At 34.6% G+C, this 24,292-nt stretch overlaps 2 protein-coding genes across 2 annotated transcripts in view; one reads left to right on the plus strand and one right to left on the minus strand.

The window, feature by feature from the left end:
• Positions 1–513: 513 nt before the first annotated feature.
• LOC118737699 lies at positions 514–11,863 on the plus strand. Its single transcript, XM_036468399.1, has 4 exons — positions 514–866; positions 981–1,157; positions 1,251–1,431; positions 10,894–11,863. Exons 2-4 carry the CDS (start codon positions 1,007–1,009, stop codon positions 11,534–11,536), a joined length of 975 nt encoding a protein of 324 aa, XP_036324292.1. The 5' UTR covers positions 514–866; positions 981–1,006; the 3' UTR covers positions 11,537–11,863.
• A 1,809-nt stretch (positions 11,864–13,672) lies between these two features.
• Positions 13,673–24,292, minus strand: part of LOC118738248 (ETV5-related protein Ets96B) — a gene marked incomplete in the record, with an annotated part of 57,660 nt that continues 47,040 nt past the window's right edge. Inside the window, 2 exon segments of the mRNA XM_036469174.1 lie at positions 13,673–14,366; positions 15,237–15,939. Coding sequence (XP_036325067.1) covers positions 13,859–14,366; positions 15,237–15,939 — 1,211 coding nt within the window.

Here is a 24,292-nt window from a genome sequence, read left to right on the forward strand (position 1 = left end):
CCAACCGAAATAACCGATTTTGGTGTCGCACCTTAATGTGCATAAATATGTACATACATATGTAGTAAATATGTGCATATGTAAGTAGTTGCGTGTATGAACATAGGTTCAAAGATATCCATAAGTTTGTATATACCCAAAATTATTATTATAGTTTTCTGTTTTGATTCCTCATTTTCTTTGCAAAGGTTGGTATGTATGTATGTATGTATATCGCATCTCAATGAGATCATGGCTTATATTGTCGTGCTTATCTAATATTTTGAATACCTACCTTCTGTCCACCCGAAAAGTCGCGCACATAACAACATTATATGTACATAAATATATACGGATATACTTGCGCTTGTCGTCCAAAAACAATTTAACAAAAGAACCGGCTTCTGCGGCTAATAACTTTTGGCTCTCTTGTTTTTGTTCTACAAAAATATACATATGTTTGTATGTATATTATACATTCATTTGTATTCATATACATACATACATATGTATGTACATAGTAATTATACATATGTATAGCATATACGCATAGTAAGATACACACAAACATGTGGGCTAATTTGTCGACCGTACTGGACGAGGTGCGCAATATGGTTCCGAAGAGTTACCTCACCAACCCCCTTTACCGCCACACACCTCTCACCTACATATGTAGACTCGCTACTCACATCTCCTCAATACAAAAGCTCACCGAAGCAAAAATTCGACAATTTCAAATACATATTTTCAGGTTCTACTAATGCGTTAGACATTAACTTGATGTTAGTTGAGTTTTGCGTATCGTGTGGAATGGTCTGAAAATAGAGGACTAGATACTATTTTATTATATATTAAATTCTTAACATACACATGTATATGCAATAAATATACAACTTATTTGTCATTCCTTGGTGAACTACTAAAAGAAAATCATCATTTGAAGTGCTTTTACTATTGCATATCTGCATACATATCTGTTGGAATATTTATAATAAACTCATATAGGTAAATAAGATATTGCACAAATATGTCGGACGCAGCGAATGGTGAGTCGAAATTTGGGTTCAAGGATAAGGAGAAGGCGGTCGAGACGTTACAATTGCTCGAAAGTCATGATATGCAATACAGGAAATTGACAGTACGAGGATTGTTAGGACGCGCTAAACGTGTCCTTACCAGTGAGTACTCGCGTACATTCATAAATTTTTGGATGTGTTTGTTTTATTCTATGTACATATGTACACATCTATGTACTTTCATTTTCTTCACAGTGACAAAAGCTGAGGAGAAACTCAAGAACATCAACGAAGCAATCGGAGTTTTCGAGAAATGGCTTGAGGAGAATGGCGGCGGGGCTGCCAATAAAAATTCTAAAACCGACAAAGAAGACAAAGTGGAAACAGTACCTGGTTTAGGCTTTAAGGATAAGGAAGCGGCGGAAGCGACATTGAGGTAATTGAAAGCTGCTAGATTACTCGTTTCTTTTTCTAACCCTTTGTCTACACTTGTGTGCATGGAAAATTTTGAATTTAAACGGAATATAGTGACTGAGAAACCGGCGATAAGAGAGAGTTAGAGAGATTCAACGTAACATTGAGTAGAAAAAAATATATTCATATATATGTATACTATGTACATATGTACATACATATCGTCGCTTTTGTACAAGATTGTCGTATGTTACTTTCGGCAGATTTTGGGAAATCGATGTTAAAGATTCAGTCACAATTTCTAAAAACTTGTCCAATCGTTTTTTACCAAAATTTGTTGCTTGATTATTCAAAGTATAAAACCACATTTTTTTGAATTTTCAGTAACTCATATAGCTTTTACAGCCACTTTTTTATAAAATCATTTTGTCGAATGCTACATTTTTACGTTAAACGCTAGCCAGCTGTATGACATACTACAAATCACACACACAGCAAATAGGCAAGAGGCTGAAATTGTTGAAATTATTTTTGCTCGCATGCAAAAAATTGATTCTAATACACCTGCGAGATACGTAAATTAATGAATAAAAGTCAACAAAATATTGAACGATTTGTCAATAAGAGTTGTCGTAGCACATACGACTACCCATCGCATAGAATTGGTGTGATTTTGTCGTATATACCATACAATTTGTCACATAAGACAATATTTTAAAAAGTAATCACTTTCATCAAACTACATATATGCAAATTTTGTCGTATGTGAAATTTTTCGTCACATACAACAAAATATGGACCGAGTCGGTTGCGAACATGCAAATACGACAAAATTTTACTCAATATCTCGGAAACTAAAGGAGATATCCAAAAACTGATAACACCAATCGAAAGTACTTATTAAAAATAAATAAAACTGCATGTTTAACTAAAAATCTTCAAAATGACTTTACGGCAATCTTTTACCCAGGCGACGATATGTAGATCACGCCAAACAAAAAAACATCCTGCAATACGACCAGAATAAGACTCAAATTTTAGCATTTGATATTGTTATGATCCGTCTTTTGACGCTGTCTAATATACACACTTACACATTTATGCCTTTCTCTATATACCATTATAACATTAGGGTGCTACCACTTAGTTCCGTAAAAATGAAAGTTTGTTGTATGAAATTTGGACTCAATCACATGCTAAAATTAAACTAAAGCAAAAATTATATCATATGATTATAAGGGTATGAAGTGTTTTTTGAAATGTTTGTCCTTCCATTGCCAATGGACTAGGATTAAAACTGCCTTCTATAGGCAAGTTTCTTCAGAATAATTTTAATGGCATTTTTTCATGTACAAGCTCGTGGATTCGAGATTTTCTGATTCTTTTTCCCCTTTTTATAAAGGCACAGGTGTAGGAAAACGATTTTGAACTTCAAATATTTTTTTGGCGAAAAACGCCTGTATTTCCGCACAGTCTTCACTGCCTTAAATACGCAATTAAATTTGTTCTAATTTTTATAATGGAATTTTCACTTTGGATCCCGAAGGGTATGTCTTTCTCTTGATCCTATTGGCGCTAAATTCAGAGTTCACTTTTCCATGGTTTGGAATTGAAGGGTCGCTTTGAAAATACCTCCGAAAATCTCATTATTTTAATTAATAAAATGTTAAGACATTTTTATGCAGATCATTTAAGCTTAAACTCTATCTATCTTTTTCTCTATGCTATCTTTTTTAAATATATTTTTAAAAACTAATTTTATTTATAAAAACTCGATTCTTGGAGGTATTTTCTAATCGATCCAGCTCCAGCAAATGTTAATTTTCTTCTGAATATAACAAGTTTTATAATTCCGATGGAAGAACAGTACCGATTTGTTTTATGGAGAGTGATGTACCCTAATGTACATACTTACATATACATACATATTCTTGAATAAAGGCTTCATATCCGTTCAGCATATTTACTATACTACTAATCTAAGTACATATGTATGCATATATGTACATAGATTCATAAGTATGTATGTATTTTTATACATATTGTCATTAACTCAAATCACTAATTTGCAATGTATATAAATTTGCATATACACACATGTGTACACATAATATAAAAAAAATGCGCATGGCATATGTATTAATGTAGTATATACATACATACAAACACTTCCCTTCACTTGAATAGGTACATTAATTTTTTTCAAGAAAAGGCTTTTGCCTTTAATTGTAGGCATCGAAGAATGATATTAGTATTACTATGGAGGAGTGATGCACGGATTCTTTAGAGAGCCGACCGCTATTCTTGCAATTTGGAATCGAGTTTCAGTTCTTGTATGTACCGGATTCTTTAGAGAACCGACCGAAAAATGGTCCCGGAAGAACTGAAAAACCCGATGAAACTCGATTCCAAAAGAACCGAAACTCAATGTCATAAGAATCGAAATTCGATTCCAAAAGACCCGAAAATCGGCCTTTTTGGCATAAAGTCTGTTTAGCTATGTTTTGTAGAGTTGACCTACCAGCCGTCAGCTTGCGTCATAAGAGCAGCGACAACATCGAAATTAAATTCTATTTCATGTATTTTATTTTATAACATTTTTGTCACACAAATATCAACTAAGTAAAGATATGTATAACATATTTATGTATTTATTTTAGTGACTTTACTTTATAACAAAAATTTAAATGGAATTCGAGTTTTTGTAGCAACTTTTTAAAATCTTTCTAATTTCTGGTAAGATTTTTTCGAGAACCGGAACCGGTCCAAATTCCGCTTTTCCTTAGAACCGAACTCTACAGCAGCGGTTCTTTAAATACTCGGAACCGCACATCACTAGTATGGAGTACGATCTCTTTATTCCAAATGTATAGAAAGAACCTGTTTTGAAGACAATTTTAAAAGACGTTTTCAATCATTTTATCACGTTGTATGTCTATATACATATTGCACACCGTCTTAAAAAGAGTCACAACTCAAAATTTGGCATTTTTCAGATTATGCACAAAAAATGTACGCAGAGCTTTTATTTACCTTTCAGCAAAAGCTGGAGCAATTTTATTTTATAATTTGTTTAAAAAAACCTAAGTCGCCCTTGCCCATATGATTATCATGTGCTAAGAAATGGTTTTTCGCATTTTCTGACAAACGTATTATTTTGAGTTGCGACTCTTTTGAAGACGGTATGCGATATGTTTCTTTAACCAAAGAATATGCGTAGGATAAGTCCATTCCAATTGTGGATAGGTTCTAGAGTAAAAATATTGCTTCACTATCCTTGTTTTTACACTCTTGTTTTACAAATAGGAGCTCCATTTTCGTGGTATAAACAAAAGGCTGATACATTTTATTAATTTTGCCTACGCACAAGTACATATGTACCTATTCTAGGCTTACAGTATCTATTGAATTGACTCAAATTAAGAAAAAGGCTGCATAGAAAATAATACATAACGATTAAGCTTTTTCTTCGTCAATATTCAAAATGAGAATAAAACGAAGCTTCTGTGATGTCTACGAGTTTAGCTCATGAAGAAAACAAATCGAACTCATTCAAATGAAGTTATGTGTATGTATGTATGTATGGATGCGAGAATGTACATATTTATGTATGCAGATATACTTAAGTACATACATACTTATGTACGCGTCAAAATTTGTTTCTGTATACTAACAATTAAATATACCCATACAAATTAACAAATACTCGATGTTGACATTGCCATGATGGCTCTCCTACTGAGATCATCACAATAAATACAAGTATGAACATTCCCTGTAGGAAAATATGTCTTAGGCATTGAAAACTCATTAGAATTTATACCGAAATTCATCAAAATTAAAGTCGACTTTACTGCTTTATAAATAGAAAACTTGTATGAAAATGTCAGCTTAAAAAGCTCTTTAAATCTATTTTACTTTTAAACCCGAGCGCACTTGTGCACAAGGGTATTATAATTTTGTTCATATAACAGTTGTTTGTAAATGTATACATACAGTATCGGTCATATCTATAGCACGTCATTTCAAAGTGAAATTGTTTGCCATTATTAATTATCTGTTTGTTTTTAAGAATTTCCAATTAAAATATAGTTCTTTCTCTAACAAACCCTATATATACCCAAGTTTAACAATTTGTAGAAAACTTCAAAAAAGTGCAACAAATTTTCACCTAAGTTTCAAACTTTTTTCTCGGAAGTGTTAGAATTTTTTCGAGTACACAGTTTTTAGCCCCTTCAATTTACCGTTGATTTTTTAGAATTTTTTTTGTCGCATTGGCTTCCATATAACGAATAAATTCAATTTATTTGTATATGGAAGAAATCCCCAACACCTTTGGTGAAAAAACTTGCACATTATCAGGCTAGAATTGATTGGGCTATAAAACTGTGTATTCAAAAAATTTCTAACACTTCGGAGAAAAAAGTTTGAAATTTGAGTGATAATTTGTTGCACTTTTTTGTAGTTTTCTACAAATTGTTAAACTTGGGTTTATATGGGTTTTATTAGAGAAAGAATTGTATTTTAATTGAAAATTCTTAAAAATAAATAAATAAACATAAGTGGCACACAATATCACTTTGAAATGGCGTGCTATAGATATGACCGATACTGTAAATGATCAGAATGAAAAGAGAAGTCTATTAAGCCATGCCTGTCTGTCCGTCCGTCCGTCCTTGTACACGATAACTCGAGCAAACCTTTATATATCTCAAGGACATTTGGTATGTAGGCTGTTCTTTACCTAAGGTAGGTTGGTATTGAAAATGGGCGAAATCGGAATTTAACCACGCCCACTTCCCTCATAACGGTATTTTCGAAAATTGCAAAATCTACGATATTTTAGCAAGTATTCCATTTAAATTGTTGAAAATTAGTATGTGATGTAGAATTATGGTAAAAAATAATATATCATGAAATGTTGGAAAATGGGCTTGACCCTGCCAACTTATGATGAAATGCTGTATTTCGGTAACCGCTTCACCAATCCTTACCAAACTCGGTCCGAGCCTTGCTTTGGGTCCAACTAGAAATCTGTTGAAAATCTTTGAAATCGGTCAAGAGCCCAGCCCACCTACCATAGAACGGTAGTTTACAGAAACACAAAACTGCGATAAATCAGTAATTATTGCAGCTAATTCACTCAAAATCGATGACTGCAATTATCACTTTGCAGAAAATTTTATTATTATAAATTTTTGGATAATAGGCGTGGCGCTGCCCGCTTATGAATAAAAGTAAAAGAATCAACATTGAACTGCGTCAAAATAAAAATAAGGGAGCTCGAATTTCGATGTGAAGCAAAACTCCCTGGGAAGACAATGCCTGTTATTATTGTACCATGGTGAAAACGTACCTTTTTGTTTTAGAAGATTGAGCAACAGTACTAACTGCTTTCGTAATTGTTACGTTTTGGTGCGATTGGGTGATTTGGTACCTGAAATGGTTGCAGAAACAACATTGTACATACATAACAGATCAAAGTTACTCATAGGGCACGGTGCAGCCTCACAGGTGTTTGCTACTAATGTCATCATTTACGGGATTCCCTCCAGGGTCAACATGCCAAAACCTAAATACAAATCTATGCAAATATTCCTCCATACCTACATATGTGAACTTGCATGTATGTATGTAGGATGGCTCTTCAGAATTATAGTCATTTTTAATGTTTAAGTATAATAATAAACTTTATTCACATTAACCGTTTACATTTTAACTACAACTTAATAGGGTTGAAGCCCGTCTAAGTGGTCCGACGCGTTCGATCGTAAGTACGCGAATGCTTGTTTTGTCTTGTCCGTCTTCTAACGCGATGTCCCTTTCGTCAAATCATTAGACCAGTTCTATTCCCTTATTCGTTATGTAGGGCTGCATTTCTATGTTACTAACTCTTAATGGCCAATTAGTCCTAGGATCGTAAGTACTGTCCGTAAACTAATCCCACATGTATATACATACTTACATATGTCCAGACTTATATACATACATATGTTTTTATACTCCCAAGTAGGAGAGAATATCAAAAGCTTCATAGTAAATGCATTCACTTATCGACAGAACTTAATTGAGCTTGCAGAGCATAGATTTTTAGTACAACTACTTTTCTATTGTATAACGTAAATGGGCTTTAAATAAGGGCGGATTGTGTAAATAATCGATAAAAGATTGTATACCTATACACATTCATATCGAGCCCTAACCGTCAAAAAGACGTAAACGACATTTTTCCAAATTTTATGTCTGATGCAGAAATGCATCTAAATGCTCTAGGAACATTTCTGCATCAAATGGAAAAAAAAAAAATGTCGCTTACGTCTATTAGGCGGTTAGGGCAAGATATTTTTTTTTTTTTTTTTTTTTTGGGGAAACGCCTGGTATTTATTTTTAGAAGACACTAGCAAAACTATGATATGATAAATCTTCGGCCTTATCATGGTTTTCGTCGTCGATGTCGATTTAATTTTTTCGTCAACAAAAAAACCTTCATGAGGGGGTCTATTCCCGTTTTGCATTATCTTGAAGTGAGAACCGAAATAAGTGCGGAGTGAAAGTGTTATTTTTATCACTTCAGAATAATGCAGAATGAAATTGACTCTCAATAAGATAATAAGAAGAATTTAATTGCAGTAAAATAATGCACTTACCAAAAGAAAATCAATTGGATTTATAAATCATTACTAACACCACTGATTTGAAGTCGCTAAAACTAAATGTCCCTTTTTTGTGCGCTACTGTATGTACCCACAACCATCAACAGTCCATTTTTTATTTCCTTGTTATTAATTTGGTCGTTCTTATTTAATGTTTGTTTTAAAGATATTATTCTTTAAGCCGTGTGGTGTCATGCCACATACATAAATACATATGTACAGTATGTATGTACGCATTTGTGTGTTTATCTGTCGTTACGAAATGTCATGAGGGCTTCCAACCACCATCTCATTCTCAAGCGCTGGTGAAAGAAAATGGTTTGAAATGAGAAACAAAGCAAAGCTTTCGATAAAACATGCACAGTAGGAAATTTATGGAAAAACCCAAGCGAGGACTTATACAACAATAGGTTCGTTCGCGTAGCTGTTAATTGTTTATGTTTAACCAAAACTTACAAGTTTTTGCGTTCTCGTACGCAAAAAACTTGCAAAGTAGGGGAAATTGAGAGAGCAAAGTGACATTTCATTTTGAGGGGAAGCTGCTGGTTTCTGCTGGAAAAATTTTTGGCAAAAGCAATTTGCCAACAGGAAAACAGCTGATCAAAAACAGCTGGTTGGCATTTACGCAAATCACAAAATTGAATTTGATGGTTTGGGAGTTAAAAATTACAAAATGCGACTAATTAAACTTGTAAGAAATAAGTAGTTATTTGTTTAATCAATAAACTGTGTCAGTATAACGCTTTGTGATGGCTTTTCGTACGTTTAATTTTACACTTTTGAATGTTTTGTTTGGTTTTTACTGGAGATTTTAAACGAACGCACCTAATATTTGCAAATTATATGCTTGCTGCCATGGCAACCGTGTGCATTTTATTGTTGTGAGTTTACAAATGCAACGAATATGCAAATGCAAGAGCATATCGATGGATGAGTGGAAGATCGACCTATCTCGGCAGCCAGTTCAAAAACGCCCTATCTCAGAAGACTTTTCAAGAACGCCCTACTTCAGAATTTGATTGAAAAACGCCATATATCAGAATTTGATTGAAAAACACCCTATCACAGAATTTGGTTGAATAACTCTGCCCCTATCTCAGAATTCGGTTCAAAAACGCCCTATCTCAAACGAAAATACATTGAAAATAAGCTGAGATAGGGCGATTTTGAATCGGCAGCTGAGATAGGGCGTTCTTCAACTAAATTCCGAGATAGGTTGTTTTTCAATCAAATTCTGAAGTAGGGCGTTCCTGAAAAGTTTTCTGAGTTTCAAAAATTTTCTGAGATAGGGCGTTTTCGAACTGGCTGCCGAGATAGGACGATCTTCCACTCAGCCGTCGATATGCACAAGATTCTGAACAGCCCCATTGAAATGTGCTGGCAAAATCAAAAATTTGGACTTGAATAATAAAAAAGTATGTATGCATATCTTTTTTCTTCCTTCTAAACATGTTTTCGTTGCTATAACTGGTTTTCGACCTAAAACTTGTGTTTTCGTCCATGTAAAATCTGTCAAACGAAAACCAGTTTTCGCTGAAAACTACTAGAAAACTCACGTTCCACTCATTCCAATCGGTGTCTTCACTAGTATTCTAGATATATTTATCCAAGGGGAAGGTCATATTTTATTATCTCTAATACGCTAGTTGGGAAACGGTTGCTAAAGTAAGAAAATGAAAGACAAAGATTTTGATTTTGTTTTTCCGTAGCAGAAATGTCAACGAAAATACTAACAGTCGGTGTGAACAGCTTTCAGCCCACAATCCCAAAACTCGTTTTCAAAGTGTTTTCATTGTGTGTCCGAACATGGTATAAGGTTGCTACTTATTCGAGAAGTCATATCTATGAACTATGCATGTACAATGTACATATATGTATAGGTACATACATAATATGTATGTATATATATTATATTATAATACGCGAATGTTTTTTTTTTGTAAAGATCATCAGATCTGTACCGTTCGTTCGAATTTCAAAAATTAGGTTAAAGGTATGGCCTTAAGATGTTCAACAAGGTGTTATTTTCTGAAGGTAGAACTTTTTTTGGCTGATTTGAAATTTGCTGAAATAAAAACAAGATACCGAGACCTCTCTTCACTCCGAAACGGCTGAACAGTTTTAGATCAAATATGGCAAAAGGATCGCCTATGACCCTGACTAAAATTTTTGGAATATTGGTTTGGGTTTTGAAGAGAGTTTCCGTTAATTGAAATAGAGTTATCAGTTAACTGAAATATATATCGGATAATGAATGTCAAGCGAAAGAGGTTTAAGAGGTTTTAGTTTAATTATAGTACAGAAGTTTTAAGAGGGTTGCCATCTCTAAAAAAGTTAAATTCGAATTATATAGTAAGTCTAATGTATTACTAAAAGACAGGTACCAATCGAAATCGAGTTTAAAAGGCTTTATTTCCAAAAAAATGTATGTAGGACGATTGTCATTTGTTTAAAGTATCTAATTCATCAGTGAATTGAAATAGATACATTTGTATCAAACGAAAAAAGTTGAAAAGGTTTTGGTTTGAATATATTTTTAATGAGGTTAACCCCTGTTTGAAAGTCAGGTTCAAATAAATTAAAGAAAGAGTTTTACGAAAGCTTTTGATAAAATGTATTATTTTGTTGGGGTTGCCAACCCCGAGGCTAATCAAGTCCTACGTATATGTCTGTATATTTTGCGCCGCTGCCAATTCAAAGGTTGACTCGTTTTGTTTTTCTAACCTCAAAAAAAAAAAAAACCTATTAGGGCTAGAAAGTATTACGATGAAGTTAAATTAAAAATGGCATACCACTTTCATAAACAAATGATTATTATTTTTCATTTCCAGAATACTTAAAGATCGTGATCCAGATTATCAAAGACTGGCTGTCAAAGGGTTGATTGGTAGTTCAAAGCGTGTACTCTCCGGCACAAAGAATGAAGATAAAATCAAGTCTATTAATGAAGGTGTTAAGATACTAGAAGATTTCTTAGAGAAGTTCGAAACAGAAAATTTAATAAAAAATAATCGAGCCTACCTCGCATATTCCATTATCGAGCAATTACCTGAAGCCAAAGATGAGTTGGCCGCTGAATTTGTGAAAGCTTATGGAGGAGCCAAAGCTAAAGGCAACTACAAACATTTACGTACTATGTATCCGGAAGCCGATGACTCGACATCATGGGATATTATACGCAATCGAAATATAGCAAAAATTTTGGAAAAAATTAAGGCTGAGGATGCAAAATTGTTCAATGCTGAAACTGGTGAGCCAACAGAGATTCATCTGGAACTTATACATTGGGCATACAGTCCACAACCAGACAAGGTGAAATCATATTTGGAGAAGAACGCAAAGAAAAAGGCTGAGAAACGTAAAATTGAACAAAAGGAAAACTCCAGCTCTGACGAAGTTAACAGCGCTAGTAGCGAGGATGATGATGATGATGATGATGGCGAAACACCACAAAAGAAAAAGAAGACTGCATAGATATTGTGTAGTGGAGACATATTGCAGTATCAAATTTTTGTACTTATAAAATAATGCTGAATTTTCACTAAACATTAAATGACACAATTTTCTTTGACAATGTTTGGTACAAAAAAAAACAAACTCTGCCGAATAATGGCGAATCTCGAAAAGGCAGTTACGCAGATTCAATAAAGAATAATGCTGGATTTCCACTAGGCATTCAGCGACAAAAAATTGCAATGACAAAGTTGGGCATTAAAAAATAATCGTGTCCAAAATATAGTCTTTAAGTCTATTTACACATGCCTAGTGGAAATTCGGCATACATTTGTACATATGAAACAATTTTGATTTTGTCGCAAGTAATTCAAATTAATTTTTCTACTACATAGTGTGTACATACATATAAGTATATGTATGTATATATGGTCAAACATTTCGAGACCTAACCGCCAAAAAGACGTAGGCGAATATTTTTTTCAATATTTTATTTTTAATGCAGAAATGCATCTGGATGCTCAAGCAACATTTTTGCATAAAAAAAAGAAAATTTTGAAAAAATGCCGCTTAAGTCTTTGTTAGGGCTCGATTTATTAAAATTTTTTATATACATACTAGCTCTGATCCAGTACTCCATGAACTTACAGGTTTTTACGCAAACTTGCAGGAAGTTACTGGAAAAATGATCCCGTACTCCAAATTCCTCCAAAATCCTGCAAATGAGAGCGATTTTTGGAGAGTTGTGTAGATAATGAAGTTGCAAGATTTTACCCGAACTGGTTGACGTTTTTACTGGAAAAATGCTTTTCTTCTTGCCGTACTTTTTGTTGTTACTCACTTTTTACTCTCACTTCAGAGAGTAGTTTTGCTGTTTGACATTTTTACGGGATTTTACACGAAAAGTATTGGATCAGAGCTACTATCTACTGAAAATCATAAGGCAGTTTCACTTGAAACTCTACCATATGTATGTACATAAATTTTTGAGTAAGTATACAATTTGCTTACTTTAAAAAAAAGGATATTTAAAAAGGTCGTAGAAAGCGCTATGAATTATTCTTAGGGCAAGTGCAGTATTTGACACACCTGTAAAATTTATTGTAAAATTTATTGAATTTTCATTGTTCAGCTGAAGGACAGCATAAAATGAATAATATGCAATATAAAATGGAAATGGAAGAAGGTGTAGATATTATGACTATTAATCAGATTCAGCATTCAGCCAAAAGTTAAGGCTTCTGTGGACGAGATCCATTTTCGATGGCAAAAGTGCTGTTGGCCTTAGCTCAGCTTTTGTTGTATAAAATGTGGGTAGAATTAAGGGCTTATGTGCAAAGCCATACAATGCACATAATTTTGTATGCAGTTATTGTAAATGTTTTCGTTTTGTCTTTTTAAAAAAGAAAAAAAAAAACTGTTTTGGAAATATAATAAACGTGTTTGTTAATTTTCTCCGAAGTTCCTAAAATTTAGTACTTGGAACCAAAAAGGTTATGCGTGAGTTGGGCGTCATAGTGAGAAACCCTTTAATATCTTCCAAGTTGGTGGACTTGGTGGACGATAGTATTAACCGAGTTTGTTGTTCTTTCGGATTTATGCTTTTCTAGTTAAAGCCATCATATACTCTGCGTTTCATAAAACACGAATAACATTTAACATTTCCGCCTACAAGAGCCTGTGGGCGTGGTAGTGAGTCCTTTTTTACCATTTTCTTTCATTCCTAAGTGCAGAATGGAGCATATATTTTCTAAATTTCGGCGAACTTATAGTACGGATCTAGTATGCAGCTTATATGGACACGTCCGTGGGCCATACATAGCGTTCATAAAAACAGCCATTATACATTTTTTTCACGTGGCATTTTTAAATGACATAAATTTGTTGTCATTTCAATGACTAGTTGAAATTCGGCATTATAGTTGCTATGGGGTATACTTATTTATATATGTAATGTTTGCATAGAAATACATATTTATGTACATACATATGAACAATACGTATGTATGTAATTAGGAGTACATACATACATATGTACATGTATTAATAGTAAATTTAAAATTTCTGAATGTTGAACAGATGTATTGTAAACTATTCGAATATGTATTTGTGTAAATTTAGCAAAAACTGCAATAAAGTTTATGTAACGTTCCCATTTTGGGACTTTAAATCAAATGTTTTATTTTAAACATTCTATTTACTTTATTCACTGCTTGACATAGTCGTATCATACAATTATCTAAAATACAGCCATTACATCATACATACATATATAATACATACATACATATTTAGTACTTAATATTTTTAAATACTTATATTACGTGTTTGCATTCAATTTTTTTAGTATTTTTGGAGTGGACTGCTATAGAATAGACTATCGTTATTAGCTCTCCTCTCTCTTTCACTTTCGCTGTGTTCCATCGCCTGATCTACATTCATAGCCAACTCATTCCTGCTCAATAAGTCAACGCTGTTATTCGGCTGTGATAGATTCTTCGACGCTGTAAGAGTTACTGCTGCTGCCGCTGCCGCCGCCGCTGCTGCAGTGGACAAAATATGCGTGTGAGTATCATTTTTCAATGTGGTTGGCGCGTTGTTTGTTGCACTGGTCAAATGGCCATAGGCCATGTTGAATAGCGCCTCAGGATCACATACAAAGCGGTATACATAACGTTCGCCATTGACCTTCTGCATAATGCCTTTTTCATAGTAGTAACGTAGGCTCCGCGACAGCTTATCATAATTCATTGCAGGTCGGTTTTTTTGCAAGCCCCAACGACGTGCTACTTCCTCTGGTTCAATGAGTTTGAACTCCATGCCGCGACCCGTCCAAGCGATACAACTTGAGCTGTTCAAAAATATGTATGTATGTTGAGTATGCATAGGTTATATATGAGTTGTGGCAGGTTTATGTACATAAAAATGATAGATTCACTTTAATTTGTTGATAGGCGCTGCTTCCGGTTTCAATTACATAAATATTGATATGTGATATTCTATATACAGGTTTCAGACCGCTCTAGGACCCTAGTGTAGCCAGACATCTGAGATGGTCTATTGGACTTGACCCTATATGTATGTGAAAGCTTTGCGCTTTTAATTCCAAATTTCAAATAGATTACTAAGTTGTTATTCACCTAGTTGAGCAGGTCTGCATCTAACAAGGACAAAAATTAAAGAAAAAAACGTTTCCAGTTCACCGTTAGGGCAGACGTTTGTGCCCGAAATATTTATTTTAATGAGTTGATAACGGAAGGTAAAAAATTCTTTTGGCGAAATTACGCAAAAAGAAGCTAGAATTCGAAAAATTCAGAAAATCGAACACTACATATATTTCCAAAGTCGCGCTGAAAGATCGAATTATATTTTCGGAAAAAAAGTGAGGGAGGAGTCTAACTAATATTTTTTTGCAGTCATTTTCAGTTTCAACGGCCCTAAAGAATATACATACACACAAAAATGAAATTTAAAACCCCCGAGGTGGTGGCGCGAAATGGTCAGTTGAAGGTATTTTTTATGGTCATATTCGTTTTCAGCGACCCCAAAAACCTAGAAATAAATTACAGCTCTTTAAACCTATTTTATTTTTTTTAAGAATAAACCCACATTCATTAAAAATAATTAGTTAAGTGAAAAAAAAACCACAACTCAAACAGGTATCAAAAGTGGAGTCATCATTTACCATATTTTAATTGATTGACAGTAGTGTTGCGCTTACCTTGTTGTGGGTTCATCCAGCAGTGCCACAAGAAATTGCCACAATTGAAGTGAACCACGTCGCTGCGAAACTGTTTGGCTAGTCGAAATCGCGTTATTGTAAAGGCCATCGTATTTGATCTCGCCATCGGTTGAAGATACAGTGGTCGAGTCAACAGTGACAGGACGCAGTGCGTACGTTGAGGATATAGTTGAGTTGTAGGGACTTTCATATTTAATATCGATATCCGACGAACTTGTTGATGTCAACGATAGCGAGGCGGCGGTTGTGGGTGACAGTGAGCCGCTTGAACGTAGACTGTACGAGTTGCCGTTTGTTGTACTATATGGATGTTGATGATACATGCTTGCAGTGCCGCTGGTGATAATGGCTCCATGACCAAATTTGAAAGCAGATGTGTGCGCGGATAAATGGCTGCTGGGATGCGTTTGATGCAACATGCTTGAGTGCACATGTGGGTGGCTGGGTGTGTGCGGATGGGTATGCGTTGTTAGTGGTTGTTGAGTGGCCGGATGAGTATGTGTGTGCGGTTGTAAGTGCATATGAGTTGGATGATGGGCCAAATGCTGATGGGAGTGACCACTCAAATGCGTTGTAGTTGAATCGGGATGCTCGACTTTGGTGCTGTGATAGTGGTGCCCAATCGGAATCATATTTGTTGTTGCACCAGATGTTGGATCACTGCAAAACGATAGAGTTGGATCTGCATAAAAATAGAGATTTTTGTTATTCACATATGCACGAACGTAATTGCAAGTAGACATAGTAGATTGCAAATATATAAAATTTCCATATTGTCTTTAGAAGGGGTATGCTGAAATATGTCTTCCAAGCACATCTATTTAAACAAGATAATAAGGTACCAGTAGTAAGACTTAATTAAAACAAAACAAGTAAAAAAGTCAAAGTGCGGCGCAACTATTTAATATAGTTTTTTCACCGTTACGAAAACTACCGCTACATGGTAAGCAGGGGTGGTCTTACCCCTATTTCAAATATCTTATATATCCATATATGTATAACGTTCAGTTAGACATAACGAGATAAACTTATTTACAGTATGACCTAGCTCAATGCAACTAATAGAAATTCTGGCAACTGCATTTAAATTGATTGTCTGGTTTTAAACAAAAATACATTGCATTTCTTAAAATAAAAATAAAAAAAATAATAATTCATTTTAATTGAAAGTAGATAAAACAAACAAATTTTAACCAATCCATTTTTGGATATTCACAATCTCATACGCCACACGGCATTCTGTTTCAGATTTTACAAATAATTTTCTCAACACTGCTTTTTGTTTTTGAATTCTAGATATTGGAAATTTATGCACTTTGTATTCTTGACATGTCAATTTAAAAGATTTTCCTTTCTAAATTTTTTCTGAATCTCACTGTTTTGTTTAATAGGAAGCTTCGTGATACAATAATTTTTAGAAGGTAGTTTTACTTTAAAATTATTGACATAAACCGTGTCTATGGCAAATACGTAATGTGGCCACTGCTGCGATATTGCACTTGGGGACTTTCCCTTATTGTTTTTGATATTTTTTAACCGATTTCAAAAAAGGAGGAAATTAACAATTCGTCGGAATATTTTTTTTTATGTATGTATGTTAGAGTGGCCTTTTTGTTGTATGAAAAATTTGATATGCATGAAACCAAAAGCTTTCGCACAGAATAATGTGAGGTTGGGGATATAAATAAATACGTAATTAGTTTAAAAGCCTTCAGGTGATTCCTAGAGGTTCCGGGTTGAGCTTTTTCGACCAAAAATGTCGAAATCACACCAATTTCTTTTATTTAGCTTTTTGTTTAAGTATATATTAGAAAAATTCTACATTATGCTTTATTTAAAATGATATTAAATATTATTTTTATTAGATATTAAATGATATATTGATATAAATGATTATTTCATATTTTTCTCAGCTTTAATATTATCGTGTACCATGGTTTTTCAATCTATGTCAGACTTTTTGAGCACTTTAAAAAGGTAAATGTATTCAGTTTTCATTAAAAAACCGTTCAGGAATAAAAAATTAGGTTTCATGATCGTAAAAGCTGAAAATTTAAAATAATAATTTTAATTTCAACACATTTCCTATTAAAAAATCAAAATGATCAACCCGGAACCACTCGGAATTTTCGGATCCGGAAAAAAACAAATTTCATATTTATTTTCCTTGCCAACCTCATGTTTTTTCGTGCGAAAACTTTCGGTTTTTGAAAATCGACCAAAAAAGGCCATTCTAATGTGTTACCGCATAACTTCGGATCACGTTAAACGATTTCTATAATTCGTTTTTAAAGGAAAGGTTGTACCTCAGAGGTGGTTCCGCATTTATTTGGTTTATGGAGAGATTAACGGTGCTCTTAAATTTTTATATAAGAATTGAAATCGTTTCCGCATTAATTTGGTTTATATCCGATCATGGGATCATGGAGAAATTAACGGTACTCTTAAATATTTATAAAAGAATTGATATCGTTTCTGTTTTTTGCTTAAAAATTACTTGTTAACAGAACATGTAAATATTTATATACATATTTCATAATTGATCACTTCATTTTTAATATACATCTACGTATTTAACACATGTATATGAATAAAAATCATATAAACGAAAATGCGATAGCAATATTTCTTGTTTAAATGTTTTAGATCCACCGCGCACCATACTTTGTCGCCTGCCGATTAAGTTGGGCTCGCTATTCTTTCCATTGCACCTCAACTACATACTTAGTTGGCACTATTACGTTGGTGTAGTGTTCATATTTCAAGCGAGCCCCAACTAAATCGGCGGCCGATAAGATCTTATAGTTGTGACCTTACAGTTATTAAACGTGATGCACTTAATTTTTTCATCATTTATGAAGAAAATTATAAAAAAATTTTTGCAAATTTCTCTACTTATATATGCTTGTCTTGGCTTTATTTTTCCTACATCAAAAGCTAGATTTTTGTTTTTTTTTTATACCCACGCGCACTTGTGCACAAGGGTATATTAACTTTGTTCGCATATTGGCTGTTTGTAAGAGCCAAAACGAATCGAGATAGATATGGAAAAATGTATACATAAATGCTCAGAATGAAAAGAGTAATCGATTAAGCCATGTCTGTGTCCCCGTCCGTCCGTCCGTCTGTCGGTGAACACGATAACTCGAGTAAAAATTGGGATATCAACGAAATTTAATATATAGGTTGCCCTTTATCCAAGGTAGGTTGGTATTGAAAATGGGCGAAATCGGACTGTAACCACGCCCACTTCCCATATAACGGTATTTTTGAAGAATGAAAAAAAAATACGATATTTCAGTGAATATTAGATGCAATTTGTTGAAAATTAGTGCGTAAAGTAGAACTGTGGTAAAAATATAATATTATGAAATTTTTAGAAAGTGGGCGTGACCCCGCCCACTTGTGATGAAATCCTGCATCTCAGTAGTCCGCTTCACCAATCCTTACCAAACTCGGTACGAGCCTTGGGTAGGGCCTAGCTAATCAATTTGTCGAAAATCTTTGACATCGGGCAATAACCACGCCCACCCGTCATATAAAGGTAATTTACAGAAACACGAAAACTGCGATAAATCGGTAAATACTGAAGCTAACTTACTTAAAATCGGTTAATGCAATTACCACCTAGCGTAAAATGAGATTATTATAAATTTTTGGATAATGGGCGTGGCGCCGCCCACTTATGACCACAAATGTGTATCACGGTAAGCGATTTATCAATTTCTACCAAACTCGGTGCACTTAATAACTTAGGTACGGAAAAGCATTTCGTTGAACATTATTCAAATCGGGCTAAAATAACTTCCGCCTCCCGTGTAACGGTAAATTTCAGAAATACGAAAACTCCGATATTTCAATTACTGAGGACGCTAATTTACTCCAAGTTAATACTTACAGACGAATGGACGGACAGACAGACAGTCACCGCTAAATCGATTTCTGTTTTCATGCCCGGTCAAAAACATACATTTACATTTCCTTCGATTCGAAATACGTACTTCTTTAACCAAAGTTTAATGATTTTTGGCAAGCTGTAATTTACCAACATTAGGATCGTACGTAAGAATGGTAGGTAGTATCTACTAGAACAAAAATATGTCTCCTAAGAACATCGATCGTATGATATATGCTGGCTCTCAAAGCAAGGTTTAATCAAACAAAATTTTTTTTTTTCTCGAAACTGCCTTGCAAAAATACTTTAGACGCAGGGGTGTACGGCGTAATTTTTTTCGGATGGCCTAATATCCAATGCAGCATTTGAAGTCGATAACAAAGGATAATTAATTTTATTAATTTTTCCCTCAATTATCGGAATTTTATTAACTTCCTGCATTATGCAATACTATTTTAAAAGTTATACATGTGTAGGGCTTATGAATGGTAATCACACACATCACTTGTCATAAGTTCCCAAACTTGTTTTTACCTTAAATAGCTCTCACCCTTTAACCATTATTACGAGTATCTTCATTTATCATTAAATGTACCATTAGATGTTCAATATGTTACAAATTTACACCAAATAAGTATGATGAGAGTTGGCCATAAAGGCAACAACGAATAACAACAACAGTTTATTCGTCTGAAAAAGCGTAGGGATGTCTATTAAAAATTCAAAGGATACCTTGGCTCGCCGTGCATAATCTATCAGCTACGTAATTTTGTATACCATAAGAAAAATCTGCTTCACAACAACAACAGCAGACACAAAGTAACAACAATACCAAAAAGCCAATATAAAGCATTAAAACTGTTGGAATGAAAGTGAGCAGCATCGGCAAGTCCCTTGAGGGTGGGAAAGTACCTCACTCTCTGTGCTTGTTTTTAAAAGGGAGTTACTTGTTGAGGGCTGGCATGGTATTGCGGAAAAAACACCAGGCGCTAATGTTGATGTTAAAGGTCATGAGGTTTGTTAAGATGAAGTGGATGGGGTAAAGAAATAATAGTGGTATTCACCAGATTGAGCAAGTGGCCTGGCACTCTGGCAAAAGAGCAGATGAGCTCAAGCAACAACAGTTGACAACAGTCATTGCTTCAGTTGATCTGCTCTTTTGCCAGACTGCCAGGCCACTTGCTCACTTTGGTGAATACCATTAATATTCAATTTTATGCTCATTTAGGTACACATGCACGCGCATATGCACTAATATACATGTGAATGTATGTACTTGCATACTAGGGTGATTGACTCGGTTTTTAAAAACCGGTTTCCACCCTTTTTTGGTTATCTATAGGCGGTTTTTTGAAATCTCGATTTTTTCAATATCGATTAGACTGGATTTTTTTTTAGATCGAACAAACTGGTTTTTTTAAATTCCATACAAATCTTGACCTCTTAATGCAAGTTTTGAATTTTTGAAAGTTTTTAAGGCATTTTCCAGTTTAAGTTAGTGATGAACAGGGTATCATATCTGATTCCAATAAATGTGCCGTTTATTTTGAAGGTGGCATAAGTCACTTCACTTCTCTTCTACTTAGATGACCAGTTACTTGTATCTGAACGCGTCGATTATTCGTTCAACTTTACCAACCAAAGGCAAAATGTTTTGTCGTTTGTTTATGACGATAGAGCGATTTACATAAGCATTCGGTTACAAGTAGCCGGTTCTTTAAGCACACGAGGTACGAAGTGACTTATGTCACTTCCAATAAACGCCTCAAATGAATATTTGGTGCTTAAATGTTTTCCACGTATTTAGCCGCGCTTCTCCTCCAAGCCGTGTTTTCCTTCTTGGATGTTGTGACACAAATGGAGAGATCTACACTTTCACTCCACCTCCAAAGAATTGCACGCACTCGGAGGTTCGCCACTGTCTGCAGAGGGGAAAAACACTTTTTTATGTTGCTGTAAGAGCACTACTCAATACCGGAAGATCAGAAAAAATGCAGTTATGTATTTAAAAAAAGATGAAATAAGGCCAAGCGTAAATTTTCGCTGATTTTTCTTTTACTTTTGATCTAAAAAAAAACTTGGAAGTTATTTTCCTTTGCTTTTTTCGAAATAAAAGCTCTCTTTACTGTTAATAGTTTTATTGTAATCTTTGGTCATGACTTCATGCCACATAAGCATTTTCTCTGTACGAGAACTATGTAAAATAAAATCGATTTATCCGGTTATTTCTTAATTTCACCGATTTTTTTTTCAAAATGCAAATTTTCGAATATCTCGAAAACCAACAGCGAATAATCGAACACCCTATAGCATACAATTATACATACATATGTAAATACGTATATGTTAAGTCAATTCTAAATAATTGAAAGATAGATACGAAACCTTTATTCGAGAGGGACGTTGTGTACATAGGTAGTTTTCCTCATAGAAAATAAGCCATATTTTTATTGACCAAGGATATCAATCTGGCCAATAAGATCTCACATAGGCCGATTGCTGGTCCCTAGTGTTGTCTGTTAGCTCATACATACTTATCCACATATTCATTGGGTAATAGGTATTAAACTTTTTGAGTAAGATATCAACAAGCCTCTGTAGGCATCAGTATCCTAATCTTACTAACCTTCGTTATTGGAAATTTACGAAATGGGGAAATTCACCTAGAGATCAGATACAAACTCAAAGAAAACAAGTAAGAAAGTTTAAGTTCGGGCGGAGCCGAACATTAAATACCCGGCGCAAATATTAAATATATGTTTTCCACCTTCCCGAAAGCTACCGCTACATCGTAATCCGGGGTTTATCAATTTTGAGTAAACCAGCGTCCTTAAATTTCGAAATATTGAAGTTTCAAGCATTTTTAAAATTTACCGTTATATGAAAAGCGGTAATTTTAGTCCGATTTCAATAATTTTCAGCGTTTTGCTTATATTTGGCAAGCACAATAATCATACCGAGTTTGGTACAAATTGGTTGAACGGTTACCGAGATACATATATGTGATCATAAGTGGGCGGTGCCACGCCCATTTTAAAAAAATTTTGTCATAAACGTATTTCTTGGTAAAGAATTGCTGCAAGCGTCAATTTAGAATAAATTAGCTTTAATATTCACTGCTTTATCGAAGATTTCGTATTTCTCTAAATTACCGTTATATGGAATGTGGGCGTGGTTATTGTCCGATTTCGGCCAGTTGGTATGATGTACCAAAGCCAACAACTGTGCCAAGTTTGGAAGAAATCGGTGCTGCGGTTGCCAAGATATACACATGTAACCATAAGTGGGCGTGGCTAGGCCCATTTTTCAAAAATTTATAATATTCTTATTTTTCGTCTAAAACTTATTGTAATAATCAATTTTGAGTGAATTATCTTCAGTATTTACTAAAATATCGCAGTTTTCGTATTTCTGAAAATTACCGTTATATGGGAGGTAGGCGTGGTTATTGTCCGATTTTGCCCATTTTCAATACCATCCGTCCTACGCCCGAAAGAAGTATACGTACCAAGTTTCGTTACGATATCTTAATTTTTACTCGAGTTATCGTGTGCACAGACGGACAGACGGACGGACGGACGGACGGACGGACAGACAGTCACCGCTTAATCGATTTCTCTTTTTATCCTGATCATTTATGTATACATTTGTCTATATCTATCTCGATTCGTTTTGCCTGTTACAAACAACCGTTATGTGAACAAAGTTATAATACCCTTGTGCACAAGTGCGCTCGGGTATAAAAATTAGCAAGAACGTATAAATTGCCACCTACATGTGTATGTAAAAGGAGCAATGGTGCAGAAGTTCATGCAGGAGGGGAAAATTGTGGATCGACATTTACCAGGGAGTAGCTAAGAAATGATGAAATCGTGATATTTTGAATTTCGAAAAAAACGGGGTTTTATTATCTAATAAACCGGTTATTCATATAATTTATATATACATACATTAATGCAACTGCATCTTAAATTTCGCTCTAAACTTTTTATATTTTTTATTTTGTTGAAAGCGAAGATTCAATTTTAATACATATGAGGCATTCGTTTTCATATCGTACACCAAATATGGTGCCACACGTTCGATTGGCATCACACTTTTTTACGGGTTCTATACCTGATTTAGGCTAACACATATTCCAGGAATTATTTTTTTTTTGCCCTCTGAGATATGATCTGCCAAATGTGTGATTTCTTCGTAATTTTGATCAATTGTCAGCTTTGAAATCCAACGGAGAATCACTCTTGCCAACAACTGACTGAGTAGACATCTGAGAAGCAAAGTTTTCTCTCACGGCACAAATATCACACTTTATAAGTCCCTCGTAATGTCCGTGCTGGTGTATGGCGCAGAAGCATGGAAATGAAAACCTTTGACGAGGTGGCTCTTGCAGTTTTCGAGAGAAACATTCAGCGCCGAAGTTTTACGGGCCTTTGCGCCTTGGCGACGGTTAATACCGCAGACGATGCACCGATGAGCTGTAAGAGCTTTAAAACGATATGGATATAGTGTGGCGGATTAAAATACCACGCCTTCGTTGGCTCGGTTATTTCGTACGAATGGACAGAAGAGGGCTTCCATTGGGATGGAAAGACCAGGCGAAGAACGACTAAAGTTCACTTGGCATCAGTTAGCACAGAACCAAAGCAACTGGCGTGCTTTAATGGACTCGGCTAAAATCGCGCAGGCCAAGGAGAGTCTTAATTTCTTCGTGAACCGAAGGCGCTATGAGAACGGAGCTTTTTAATGTGGCCGATGAATTTCTCTACCATCAATCTGAATTAATGCCATCGCAATGGATGGTCGTTTATACTAATCAAAGTGCGCTGTTGCAAGAGAGAGAAAATCTAACCTAACCTAATTTAATAAAGCTAAATTTAAAATTATTGTATATGTATTTACTACATGCTTTTTTGATTACAATGTTCTCGTTCGCCCAGACTCCAGTATTGGAGTCTCATACTTAGCATTATGCATAACAATCTAGTTGAATTAGGTTCCATAACGCTGCGTACATTTTGACGTCTTAATTCACTGATAAGCCAACAATATCGATAGTCAATTGGATTAGCGATTATGCGGCTGTTGTTGCCACATAAATTGATAAAAATATATGTACATTCAATCAAACTTAGATATA

This window comes from Rhagoletis pomonella, unplaced genomic scaffold (assembly GCF_013731165.1).
Source record: "Rhagoletis pomonella isolate Grant_MI unplaced genomic scaffold, Rhpom_1.0 Rhpom_scaffold_00004, whole genome shotgun sequence".
Lineage (NCBI taxonomy): Eukaryota > Metazoa > Arthropoda > Insecta > Diptera > Tephritidae > Rhagoletis > Rhagoletis pomonella.